Source organism: Lathamus discolor, chromosome 2 (genome assembly GCF_037157495.1).
Source record: "Lathamus discolor isolate bLatDis1 chromosome 2, bLatDis1.hap1, whole genome shotgun sequence".
NCBI classification, from domain to species: Eukaryota; Metazoa; Chordata; class Aves; order Psittaciformes; family Psittacidae; genus Lathamus; species Lathamus discolor.
In genome coordinates, this window is record NC_088885.1 from 99003971 (window position 1) to 99017361 (window position 13391).

The 13391-nt window shown below is 37.4% G+C and overlaps 1 protein-coding gene across 1 annotated transcript in view; it reads right to left on the reverse strand.

The window, feature by feature from the left end:
• Positions 1–1355: 1355 nt before the first annotated feature.
• ZNF236 (zinc finger protein 236) overlaps positions 1356–13391 on the reverse strand; it is a 72441-nt gene continuing 60405 nt past the window's right edge. Inside the window, exons 29-33 of the mRNA XM_065667867.1 lie at positions 11751–11882; positions 9055–9252; positions 5839–5968; positions 3584–3760; positions 1356–3146 (exon numbers count right to left, since the gene is read on the reverse strand). Coding sequence (XP_065523939.1) covers positions 3019–3146; positions 3584–3760; positions 5839–5968; positions 9055–9252; positions 11751–11882 — 765 coding nt within the window. The 3' untranslated portion in view covers positions 1356–3018. The remainder of the gene's footprint in view (positions 3147–3583; positions 3761–5838; positions 5969–9054; positions 9253–11750; positions 11883–13391) is intronic.

Genomic DNA, 13391 nt, shown 5'->3' on the forward strand with positions numbered 1-13391 from the left:
TTTTAGGATTTACTTCCTACAGAAGAAAAGGTATGGTACTTTAAAGCATGATTTTACCAACATGTGTGTTAAAAGAGATTAAAACTTAAGACTGAAATTTATTCTTATAATTACTCACCAGTAGTTTCATGGAAAAGCTGCTGAAAAGCAGCAGTTTAAATGGCTACTGGATTTGTAAGCAAAGGATCTTTCCTGAATGCACAACCATTACAGGGAGTATGTCATTTCTTGTACTGAAGGAACAGACATAAACCAAAAGAAATGCTTGAGCAGACACAAGCCAAAAAGCCTGAGGCTAGAGTAAATCTACTACTGCATCAAACCAGAAAGAACAGAGGCATTCCTATGCATGCTTCCCTTACCCACTATACCACATGACTCTTCAAACATGCCTTAGAACAATAGGTCTTTCTGCACCTACTTCAACATTGCTTTTGAAAATATCAACGTATTGGTTACAGTGTCTGTATTTGTACTGAACCATCAACAGATTAATACCGCTTTGAAAAACTCCGACTCAATCTTACCAAGATTGAAATCTCTATGTCAGGATTCTCCAGAGTGAATTACTGATGTTCATGGGGTAGGAGGATGCAGGCAAGCAAATCAAACACAATATTACAAAGAAGTTTTTTGAAAAGTCTATTTACTGTAACTGACAGGATGCCCAAGTGCTGGAGAATCAAACTGAATGCGAGAAACATGTTAGCTGACTCCATAAATCACGCTGCTTATTTAATACTTCCAAGACCTAAACCACACACTTGTTGCCTCCAACCAAGACACAGTACTTTGAGAAGTGACCATTTGAAAACAGCATCTTTTTACTCATGAGATCTGCTTTTAGCACATAGTCAGCCACTACCAGCTTCTACCTGCTGGCAAAACAATTGCTGCTAGAGCAGACTGAATGCTTTCAAGGATTCAGGAATCACATTCCCATTACAAAGGATAGACTTCCATCTGGATGTGACCAGTTGGAAATCATCTTCTGTCAGCCTCTTGAAAGTGTCATCCCCTATGCAGCAAATCAACTCCAACAAACTCTGCTGTGATTTATACAATATTTTCTAAAATAACAGGGAAAAGCTCTTATACATGGTCCATGCGACACAACCTGGTTACTGTATTACTACAGATAAACAGGGTGCTATGCCATGGGGCCAGTATGCATTCAGACAACTGTAAAATATTGCAAAATTTAAAATATTCAACTCTGAAACAGCTAAAACACTAACAGGCTGTCTGGAAGGAAAGGCACTGCTGGAAGCTGAGAGACGCACTTCTGGTGAATGGAGCTTTTAGAATTTTGTAGAATCCAGAATCAAATGCTAAAAAAAATACACAAAACAGAATTTGGAAAAAAGTAGTATTATTTATCATGGTTTTGAATTAAATATTCCACATAACAAAAGTGTTATTTTCATGTCACCAACTATATTACTTATATACATATGCCAAAAAGTTAACAAAAGAATTAAGAGATGCCTTATCAAAACCAACAGTGATTTCTTGCTTCAGCAATCTGAAATAACTGGTTTGTATCATAGACAAAGTATAGACAATATTTACAGCAAAGGGTTTTTTGGATCTGAGAACAATTATCTTTCTTAAGGTAAATTAAAATCCAGCTCTGTATTATAGTACAACAAATCCACCACTGATCTAGAAGTACTTGTGGCAAACTGAAAACATGAACTTCCTGCAACTGGATTAGTATTTACAAAATATACTGATCAGCCACACAGAGGCTCATATAACTTTAAATATATATATACATATACAAGCACACATATATATATCTATATATATGTAACATATAAATAAAATTCAAAAGAACAAGGTAAAAATAAGAAAAGAGCTTCTGTCTTTGGAATGTCTAAAAGATGACTATGTTTTTACTCCAGTGTTTCTTTGTTATGAATATACTTAACAAGTGGCACCTTTCAAAGCATGACTTAAGTCAGCTAGGTAGGTTTGCTGAAACAATGACTTCAACAACAACAAAGTAACATATTTCTAAATTTCACAAAGAAATTCATGAGGAATTTACAGATTTGAAATGATAACTGTTTACGGCACCGGGGAATATTGTATAACACAGGTGACCTAGTGTGCACCTAACTTTCTCACTGCTAACACTAAACTGTATGTTTACTTCCCCGATTTAGTATATGGCTGTGTTTTCCACAGATACTGAGATATGTACCTGCTGATCCATTACAGCAAACAAAAAGAGAAGAGGCTTTCAATGGAACCTCTTCTAGTTTGGATTCTCTTTAAATAAGTATTGCTGAGTTTTAAGCCTCAGACTTTTCATATGAATACTAACAACTAACTGCCTTTGCGGTTGGAATGGAAATGAACATGCTCCCTTCTCAAGAGCTGAACTCAAGAAAAGCAGTAAGTTCATGGCATTTTATTTTCTTCAACAAATTCTCAAAATGTACTAAAAAAATAAATAACTTAAAACAGAAGTACAGCATTTTCCTGCGCCTAAAAAAAATGAAATCCCAAAACACAAACCACCCTATCTTATACTGCATGCATTTTCTCTGTAACACTTTGTCTCCAACCTCAATTATTTCTTCAAGCACATAAAAAATAGAAAGCTGACCAACAGTTTCATGGTTTTCCCACAAAGTTGTTCTTCACCTCCTTTAAAAAAGGGAGTAATTCTATTCTGATATGAAGTTCCAGTTTATTTTTCAAATAGATATACTGGCTGTGAATTAGAAGATGAAACTGTATACAGTATTACCTGAGTTCACTGATTCACAGACAACTTAGCACAGATTAAATGATGTTTTCCCGGTATTCATCTACAAGCTTAAAAAAAAGAATGATTCTTTAAGGTATTTTTTTGTAAATAATTACAAAAACCTAATATATTATTCTACTGTTAACATTTTCAATGTTTGAAGCTTTAACTGTAAAATCCACCTTTGACTTTTCTTGAACACTTGTTCAGAGAAATTTGAGTCCCAGAAACGTTTTTAGCTGTCAAATTTTAAGGTGTCATCGAAAAACATTGCCTATACTCTGCCATTCATTTGAAGATTCTGGTACCACTTCTTCTAAATTCAGAGCACGACTAATATCTTCTCCTTCTTGTTCTGGATGACTAGCAGGCTCTTGTACAGGACCTACCAAAGTACAAGATGAAAAGACAAATCAGTTTGATTTGATGTATAGTATAAGAATATGACAAATACAGCACTTGGGAATAAAGGAGTCATGCTGGGAAAGGTGTTACACAACTACTTCAGATTCTGTAAATTCATTAGAGGCTCTCTGAAAAATAATTTAAAAACCCTTAATATAATTGGCTGTTTTTCTATAATAGTGTCTGAACTTTGTATTTCTATACTACAGAACTCCACATATAAAACCACAAACCATAAGCAGTAACCAATCTCTATTTCAACCTGCTTTTGGGTTGCATGTGCCACTATTAGCTTATCAATTCTGGTCTTTGGCTATCAATGTCCAGTTCCTCAGTAACTTACAGGAAGTGTTTTGTGCTTTCCTAGGAAAGCACATGGCTTTCTGCACTCACCATTACTATCATTATGCTACATACCAGTGTAACCATGAGCCCGTTTCATATGTAGTTTCATATTGCTTTTCTGTGTAAATCCCATTGCACAGTAATCACATTTATAAGGCCTCTCTCCTGTGTGCTTTTTCATGTGGACCTGAAGAGCGCTCTTCTGGTTAAAAGCCTTTTCACACAGCGTACACTGAAATGGCCGCTCCCCTAATAAAAAAAGAAAATCTTCTTTAATAATTTCTCATTTCAACATAAAAATACAGTTCAGAATTCAGTAAAAACTATCAAGATGACCTACAAGTTAAGTAGACATGATCTTTCCCCTTGATACTTTTTCAAAATACTATGGCTTCATACTGTCAGCAAGACAACCCAAATTAAGTGTCAGAATATTTACATAAGTCTTAAACCACTGATATTGTTGTCTTTCCTATCCAATTCATTATCTAAGTCAATTATTTAATAGATGAGCAAAAAAAGTCAGTTTACCAGTTTGACTTTTCTGTACTCAATGGAACCATCACCTTTTTACATCGTTTAGAATAATGTAAATAAAGCCATATTATAGAATTAACAAAGCTGACACTTGTAAGAAACTAGAAAGTCAAACGCGTTAAAAAAAGTTCCAGTATTTCCACATGGGACTTCCTATGCCAATAGCTACTAGTGATACCCACACCTTGCCATAGCAGGCATATTACTCCAAACCTGCCAGCACACTGTTTTTAAACAGAAATTCAAGAACATATTAATTATAAAAATATTTAAAAGACCTACTTGGCAAAACCAGACCTTTGCTTCAACACTCAACACCACAGCCTCTGACATCAACAGAAGACACAGTGCCGTATGTCATTAAGGACTTCTAAAAGCACTTTCAGAACTTACAAATACACTGTAGTTTCCATGCTCAGACAAAGGTCCTCAGAAGCACAAAAGTGTTCTTTCTATTTTTGTTAACAATGTTTTCACAAGTTTGAAGTGAAATCTAATTTTCCTCACATACTTCTGACTCCAGGTTTTCCAGTTAAGATGAACAGCCTGTCTGGTGTTGTGTAATGGGTTACCACGTGTCTTTCTGGTAGAACTGGAAGCACCTACTTCCATCTAATTTTGGCAATACTTCTCCAAACTGCTCTTCACTGATAAATCCAAATGTACAAGATATTTAGAGCTACTCAGAAAAATAATATGTTTTCCTTCTGGCTGCTGATTCAGTAGGTACTGCACATTAGAAGTCATTCAAAATGTTTAATCAAGAAAGAAATCACAAGTACTTTCTCCTAGACAAGGATCATACCTTTAGGAAAGCACATCACCTTAGGTTTACATTAACCTTTCCAATCATAGTTTATGTAAGAGCACCCCTTTAAAAATATCTGTGCAGCACATTTTCACTCTTTTGGTCTTAAGAGACTTCTAGAAGAACATTCTCTTCGGGAAGAATAACTATCATGTGGATTGACTTGCTGTTTCAACATCAGGCAACAGTAATATAAAAATGGATTTAGCAAGGATTGTAATAGTTTGGGGGCATCTGTCCTTGAGATACAGAAGGTGAAGGCAGTTGGACCATCCTATGTACAGCTTTCAGCCTATAGCAGGGCAGAAGCTGCAACCTGAAAAGCACTTCTATCAAAAATGCGTGCTCCCTAGACATCAGTGTAGTCTTTTTATAGAGTAACAGTTTAAAATAATTAAGCAGGAAAGAACACAACAAATTAAAAGCATTGTTATTAGAACACAACAAATTAAAAGCACTGTCATTAGAAACAGATGAACTAAGTAGTTCAATGACAACGAAGCACTGCCTACAGCAGTCAGCATTGGTAGTCAAGACTGTCACTTACTTAACATCGAGCACACCCACTCATTTGCACATTTTACGATGCTTGAAGATGATCATATCCAGAGTCTTTACACCACTTTAAATAATACATTGAAATATGCTTTTATTAATCTGTTTCAAAGATTGACAAACTTTTAGATACAAGCTTATGCATTCACATCACCGTTGCAGTATTGCTAGTCCCAGAATATGAAGAAGCTTAGTGAAGCATAAAGTTCTGGCTCTGAACAAAACATCCGTTTCTGAGATTTCAAGTCTGTTGTTCCTTATTTTAGTTTCTAAACTCTTAATTCAAAAGAAATTCACTTTTTTTAAGCTTAATCTAAATACTGATATCTGAATGCAGTTACCTGAAACCAAGAGCAAGGACTCCAAACATTAACACCCAGATGTTCATGAGAAAATCTTATGAGATAAAAGTACTTTTTGGCATTACCTGTGTGAATGCGACTATGTCTCTCCAGCTGACTTGGCTTAGCAAAGGCTTTTTCGCAAGTATCACACTTAAATACTCTAGGTTTCTGGGAACTCAGTGAAGGTCCAGCCTGATGGGTTTGCATGTGTTCCTAAGCCAGTATAGAAAAAAATACATTTCAGACCATTTTAAAAAGCTGGAAGAAGATCGAACCCTGCTTTTTTTATTTTTCTTTGAAGAAAGAGATTGTTTTTTGTGTATCAACTCTTTGTAATGCTGATGCATCAGTAACTTTTCATTTCTGAAAAGCCCTGTCAATAACTGTACGCATTGCTTGTTTTGCATACATTAGTCCCTTTCACTAGTTATCTGAAGCAAAAAAAAAAAACCAAAAAACAACAGCACAACCAACCCAGAGCTCTTGAAATACTTTGTTCATAACCCTTTCCATAAAGATTTTTATCCTAATAGCCAAACTAAACCTCCTCTGGTGCTACTTGAGGCCACTTCTTCTTGTCCTATTGCTTGTTACCTAGGAGAAGAGACCAACACCCACCTCACTACCTCTTTTCAGGTAGCTCTAGAAAGCCATAAGGTCTTCCCTTAGCCTCCTTCTCTCCAGGTAAACAACCCCAGTTTCCTCAGCCATTCCTCATCAGACTTGTGCTCTAGACCCTTCACCAGCTTTGTTGCCCTTCTCTGGACCTGCTCTAGGACTTCAATGTCCTTCTTGCAGCAAGGGGCCCAGAACTGAACACAGGATTCAAGGTGTGGCCTTCACCAGTGCCAAGTACAGTGGGGTGATCACTCCCCTATATCCTGCTGGCCACACTATTTCTGATACAGACCAGGATGCTGTTGGCCTTCTTGGCCACCTGGCACACTGCTGCTCATGTTCAGCTGCTATCGACCAACAGGTTCTTTTCTGTAGGCAGCTTTCCAGCCACTCTTCCCCAAGCCTGCAGCATTGCATGGGGTTGCTGTGGCCCAAGTGCAGAACCCAGCACTGAACCTTGTTGAATGTCATACAATTGGCCTCAGACCATGGATTTAGCCTGTTCAGATCCCTCTTACAAGTCTTCCTGTAAAAAGAGTCCTTCCTATAAGCAAACTCCCACTCAACTTGGTGTCATCTGCAAACTTGCTGAGGGTGGACTTGAGCACCTCACTCAGATCATTGATAAAGATATTAAATAGAACTGGCCCCAATACCAAGCCCTGGGGAACACCACTTGTGACTGGCCACCAACTGGATTTAGTTCCATTCACAACTTTTTGGACACAACCATCCAACCAGTTTTTTACCCAGTGAACAGTACCTCCACCCAAGCCATGAGCAGCCAGTTTCTCCAGGGGAATGTTGTGGGGCACTGCGTCAAAGGCATCATTTTGTTCCCCATTCCTGTCTTCACAACAGCCTTGTAGTCCTCCCGAGCTGCCTGCCCCTTCTTCCAAAGGTCATGCACTCTTTTTTCTTTCCTCCTGAATTCTAGCCAAAGCTCTCTGTTCCCAAGAATCAAAACCTCTGTCATTTCATGCTCACTATGCCCAAGACAGCCTCAAATGATCACATCACCCACAAGTCCTTCTCTGTTTGCACAGAACAGGTCCAACGGGCACCTTCCTGAGCTGGCTCACTCACCAGCCATGTCAGAAAGTTATCTTTCACCCACTCCAGGAACCTCCTTAGACTGTCTTCTCTCTGCTGTATTGTATCCAGCAGACATCTGGTAAGTTGAAGCCCACGCATGAGAGCAAGGGCTAGTGACTGTAAGACTCCTCTCAGCCTCTTACAGCGTCTTTTGTCTGCCTCTTCATCCTGGTTGGGTGTTCTATAACAGAATCTGCATTGTTGGCCTTACCCCTGATTCTTACCAATAAACACTTGACCCTTCCATTACCACCATTAAGCTCTGGAGAGTCAAAACTCTCCCTAATAACCCTTGACCAATCGTCCCAAGGTTTCTTTTGATTGCCTTCTTATTGCCTTTGGATTGGACTTCTTATTGCAACTTCACCACTGCCTACATGAGAAAGCAATAATAATAACCCAAGGGCAATACCAGAATAGGAATTTACCTTGTCATATCTTTAACCTGGGACCAGTATGCAACAGAAGTAAAGGTTTAAATATGAAAAAAAAAATAACACCAGCAAGTTCTAAGGAACAAATGAAAGAGAGATTGGTATTTTGGTTTTGTTTTCATTACTTATGGAAAACAAGTATCAATACTGCATTTTTTTACTTTTTCTTTTTTTTTTTTTTCGGTTTTGTTGTTATTGTGTTTTTTTTTTTTTTTTTTCTGGAAAATTAGCCTAAACCATAGGCTAACAGTTTCACAGCATCACATTTTATGAGTTTCCCCCAAGGACCAACAGTCTGATTGACACACATAATCACTCCAAGGGGGTGAACTTCACAGAGTATATTTCCTTAAAATATGATACTAAAGTGAAAGGAAATCTATTGAAAAGCTCTCCTAAGAGCTACTTAATACTAAGACATTACCTCCGTCTCCAGAAATTTCCTGCTATAAATTCTGGGAAGCTGGCAAAATTTTGGGGAAGTTATATGTTTCCTCTTTTCATAAAGCACTTCTTCAAATCACTGCCTTTTAGAATCAATCAGAGATAGGACACTGGCCTTGTCATAGCACTTGTCTAGTAGAGCTGAATAATCCTAACAGGAGCATTCCATAACCTAATTAAAAATTTAAAGACACCACTATTTTTTTTTAAAGACTTGGAAGTTATCAGGTTGGTCATAATCTAAATAAAACTAAATATAAAATATCAGCAGACAACAGCAATAACATAAGGATCTTTTAAAACAAATGCTCCCTCTGCAGACATCCAAGAGAGCATCTAAAAATCAAACTACACAGTGTGAAGTGTATAGATTCCTATGATTCCAACAGCTTATCTGGAAATCAGGATTAGCATTGATGAGATACATAAGCAAATAAAAGTCAGCGGAAATTTTTCAGGCACTATTACTTCCACAACAGGCATTCACATTTTTCATTCTGTAATCAACATACGCATTCAAATCCTCTCCACATTCCAAGAGAGAGTTCTCTATCTGTGTATACATCACTACTTAGACTCCCTCTCTCAGATGCACACCTCTCACACTGTAAAAGGAAAGGTAAAGGGATAACAGGTACCTTTCATTAATATCACAAAAAGTCCCAAACAAAGGATTTAACAGAACAATTAACAGTTATTGCCAAATACCTTGAGATGTGTTGCCCGCTTAAAGGCTTTATTGCATACATGGCAAACATGTATCCTTTCCTTGCCATGAACCTCTTTACTATGCTGCATCAACATGGTGGCTGAAGAAAAAGTTTGACTACACTCAAAACACTGGTGCACACGACCTTCTTTTTCCGTCTGGCTGCTTTTAGTCACATTAGGAGAAACCTCTGTCACCTGTAACAATTTACAAACACACGGTCAAATCATTTCATAGGCATATCCACAACAGCAGCTTATTTTTCAAGAACTACCTTCAACAAGACCTGTTTTTGTAAAGTACTTCAAGCAACTTAGCAACACAAATTAAATAAAGTGTACGTAAATATGAACTTGTATTTCATTGCTCTTAAGAATGACATGTATAGATAAAGAAAACAACGATTATACCAACTACAGTCAAATTAATTTATGCATTAGAAATACAATGTGCTTGTATCAGTATTTCCCTATATGCTGTTTCATATTCCAGATCATCTCAGATAATTCTCACATCTCTCACCGAACAAAAGCCTAAGACAAAAATATTTCAGGCAAAAAAAAAAATATCTCTGATTTTACAAACAAGAGTATTTTCGATTTATTTACTTTCTTCATTAGGGACTTAAGAAAGTAAAACTCTTTGAGTTACCAACCTAAAGCTCCAGAAGTACTGAAACACAACAAAAAGTTGATATAATTTGGATGGGGTTGTGCTGTATTTTTATCAATGAGGAACGTTTGGAAAAATTTCACTTTCTTCAAATAAAATAACACTAAATTCCTTGAATTTTATAGATACAAAGGAACCCCAGCTTGCCTACAAGAAGATTATGGGAGATAAAATCAAAAGCCTTTTTGAAGTCAAGACAAACCACACCAAGCCAATCATCTCATCATGGAAGGCTCTCAGGTCAGTTAAACTCAAGTTCCCTCCAGAAATCTCTGCTGAATACTCCTAATCACCTTCTTGTTCCTTATGTTTGGAAATGCTTTCCAGGATTATTTGCTCTATTGCCTTCCCATGGCCTCTCCCCTGTCCTTACCTCAACCCAGAAATGACTTGCTATATTTTCTCTCCCCTGTCCAGCTGAGGAGAGGAGTGACAGAGCATTCTGGGTGACCATCTGGTGTCCAGCCAAGGTCAACCCATACCAGCAGATCCCTGAACACACTGCAGCTTGCTCTTCTGATGCTCAGGGCTGTCATCCTGCTATTTGCCTTATTTCCTTCCCTCAGGATCCTGAACTCCAGAGTGAATAGATATCCCTGATATTCACATTTCCAATCAGTTCCTCCTTGCTTGCAATTATCAAGTCCAGAATACTACTTCTACTTCTTTGCTTCTCAGTCATCTGTATCGGGAAGTTATCATCTATACAGTCTAGAAATCTAGATTCCTTGTGCCTTGCCTGTTGCCCTTCCAGCAGATTTTAGGCAGGTTGAAGTAACCCATTTGGACCAGGGAATACAAATCACAGGTTTGTTTAGGTTGGAAGGACCTCCTGAGATCATCTAGTTCAACTCTTCTACTCAAAAAGAGTCAACCAGGGCAGGCTGCCCAAGGCCAAGATGAAAGCCTCATCTTTTACTTCCTCCTGATCAAGCAATCTGTAGCAGTTAGTGTTCAAGGCAGTGTCACCCACACTGGTCTGCTTGCTAGTCCTTACCCATAAGGTCTCAGTCGATTCACCAGGCAGAACTCCTGGCATTCCCACTGCCATGTTGCCACTCTGTCGTTCCTAAAGATCTTGAATCTAGCCATGGCAGCACTTCAGCTGTATGAGCTGTAGCACCTTCTTTCTCTGATTCCAATGACATTACAGCCCTGCAGCTGCATGCAGATATCTAATTCCTCCAGTCTGTTCTCCATGCTGCATGTAGCAGCATATTAGCACTTCAGAGACACACACGGTTGTTAACGATTTTTCCAAGAGTGTTTCTTCTAGCATATTCTTGTCTCAGCAGCTTTATTTACACACATACATCTGAAGCAGGCAGCCTTCCTTCAGTCCTTATCATTGTTGAGGTTTCTAGTGCCCGTATCAGCACAACTTGCCCACATTTTGCCCTCTACTTGCCAGTCCAGTCCACCACCTCTTCACTTAGTCATGGTTCACCATATGCCTCTCTCATTTTTCTGATTTTAGAGCTTGCATTACCAGGTTGCTTGAAAACACTCATTTTGCCTTCAAGAAGAGAAGTCTAGACTACTTTTTCTAATAGTAATACCAGATCACATATGTCAAAGTTCCTATTGAAATCTGAATATGTAAGAAGTTGAAAAGACTTTATACTGCACTACTATTAAAACGAATAGGTTACAGAAAAATAGAATGGAAAAGGTGTGGCAATAGCTGCTATTTTTCCCCACAGCTCTCAACTTTGTCAATTTCTGGTTATCCAATTGCAAACTGACCTGGAAATTTCTGGAGCCGTCTGTGTTGAGAGCATGGTCATATAATTTGTAGGAAGAAACACATTATTAATTGCATTTCTTTCTGGTATGTGAAAATGTGTTTTCAACTCAAAACTTAGAAACTGGGTGACTAGGAAGTCACAATGAACCTCTTCCTAATATTCCTTCTGGGGAATGACATCAACCTTCCTGCTTCAGAATATAGAGGAATCATTCCAATATTTTGATTAAATAATGCCCTTTACCCACAAAATGTACAGAAATATATTTTATCTACCTGATACGTTATTTCATCAGAGTTTGCAGATGCTGAATGGGATGTATGGCTCACCAGTATGACTTGCTGTGAACCTGAACCACTTTGGCTAGCGAGACTGGAATCTGTGAGTATAGCAGGGAACTGTTGACCCTGTCAAAGAGGGCAGGAAAAAAACAACAAAGAAAGTAGAATAACTATGCTTAAACAGCTAACTGTAGTCACATAAATTATTTTTATACCTCAAAAGTACTTGATTTTTTTGAACAAGATCACTTCAGAACCCTATCTGAATAAATGCTGTTTTCTCTCCTTTTCTCCTTCCATTTTAAGTCTAGCAGTTTACAGCGCAACAACTGCTGCAAGTCTGTAAGAGCAGAGATTCAGTCATGCATAAACGTGCATAAATGTTTCAGCATTCCCTTGTCTTTGTCTCTTCAGCTGACATCCTCTTTCCTGGGTGATCTTCCCACAATATTTTCCTTTTTAAAAATCTCTTAATTATACCTACTTCAAAACAACATGAAAGTAAGATAGAAAATTACTACTTTAGATATACTAATACCATACTACTACTTCTATCTCTACATTACTGTTGAAGACTCTTCAGTTTCCACAGTACCTTTATGTACCACCAATTCCTGCAACATAGACTGTGTTTGCATAGTGCCCAAAACAAGGTTTATTTTTTATTTATGCATGCCTTAACATTAGGCATAGTGTCTTATTAATAAACATCAACACTGCCAAATGTAATCACTTAAATTATTACAAAGTCTGAAATGAAACCACATGTTGCTTTGTTACTTTGTGATGCCAGAAATCACAGATGTGTCATAAGAACATTTAAGAAGTTTTTCCTTCCCTTCCCCAGAGCAAAATTGCAGAAGGAAGCATATAACCATCCTCACTGACTTTGCTTCTCAAGGTTTAATCACATCATATGCCTGACAAAAAGTCATTTATTTACATACATTTACACACTTTAATTCAGGTCAAAAAGTAAATAAAAATCAATCTAAATCTAGTTAAGCCAAGAAAGCAGAAGAAACAGCCCAAGTTTTCAGATGTAAAATCTACACCAAAATGCCAAACACACAATGACCCTAAATTTTCACTTTCTGGACTTTAAATATTATTTACTGTTTGGATCTGTTTGGGTTTTTTTTTTTCCTCCCTATTCTATATATTCTATACATCCTATTTACCAACATGCCTGGCTCTTGATGACACCAAAAAAATCTTTAATTACGATAAAAATCAAACTAATGCTACAGCTAGTGCGGAGATGACAGCCCATACAGCACTATTCTTATAAAATTTCTTATAACACTACCTGTTTTTAAAGACAGTCGATTTAATTTAGATTCTGTCCTGTTATTTGTTGTGAAAGGAACTGTTGCATCTGCTCTTCAACTATCATGTTCACAAGAAGGAAAACAAAAATTTACCATATTAAACAATAAAAAGATTAGGAATATTTAGCCGTATTTCTGCATAGCGATGATGAGGTACAACACAGTTTCATTTATCACTAAAACTGATCTCAAACAACGTTTGAAACAGTAGAACCTACCTGATTCTTGTAAAAAAAGAAACCTGCTAAATTTACCTGTATTTCTGTTTAAATAGTTTATGCTTCTATATGCCAGTGTGCACACA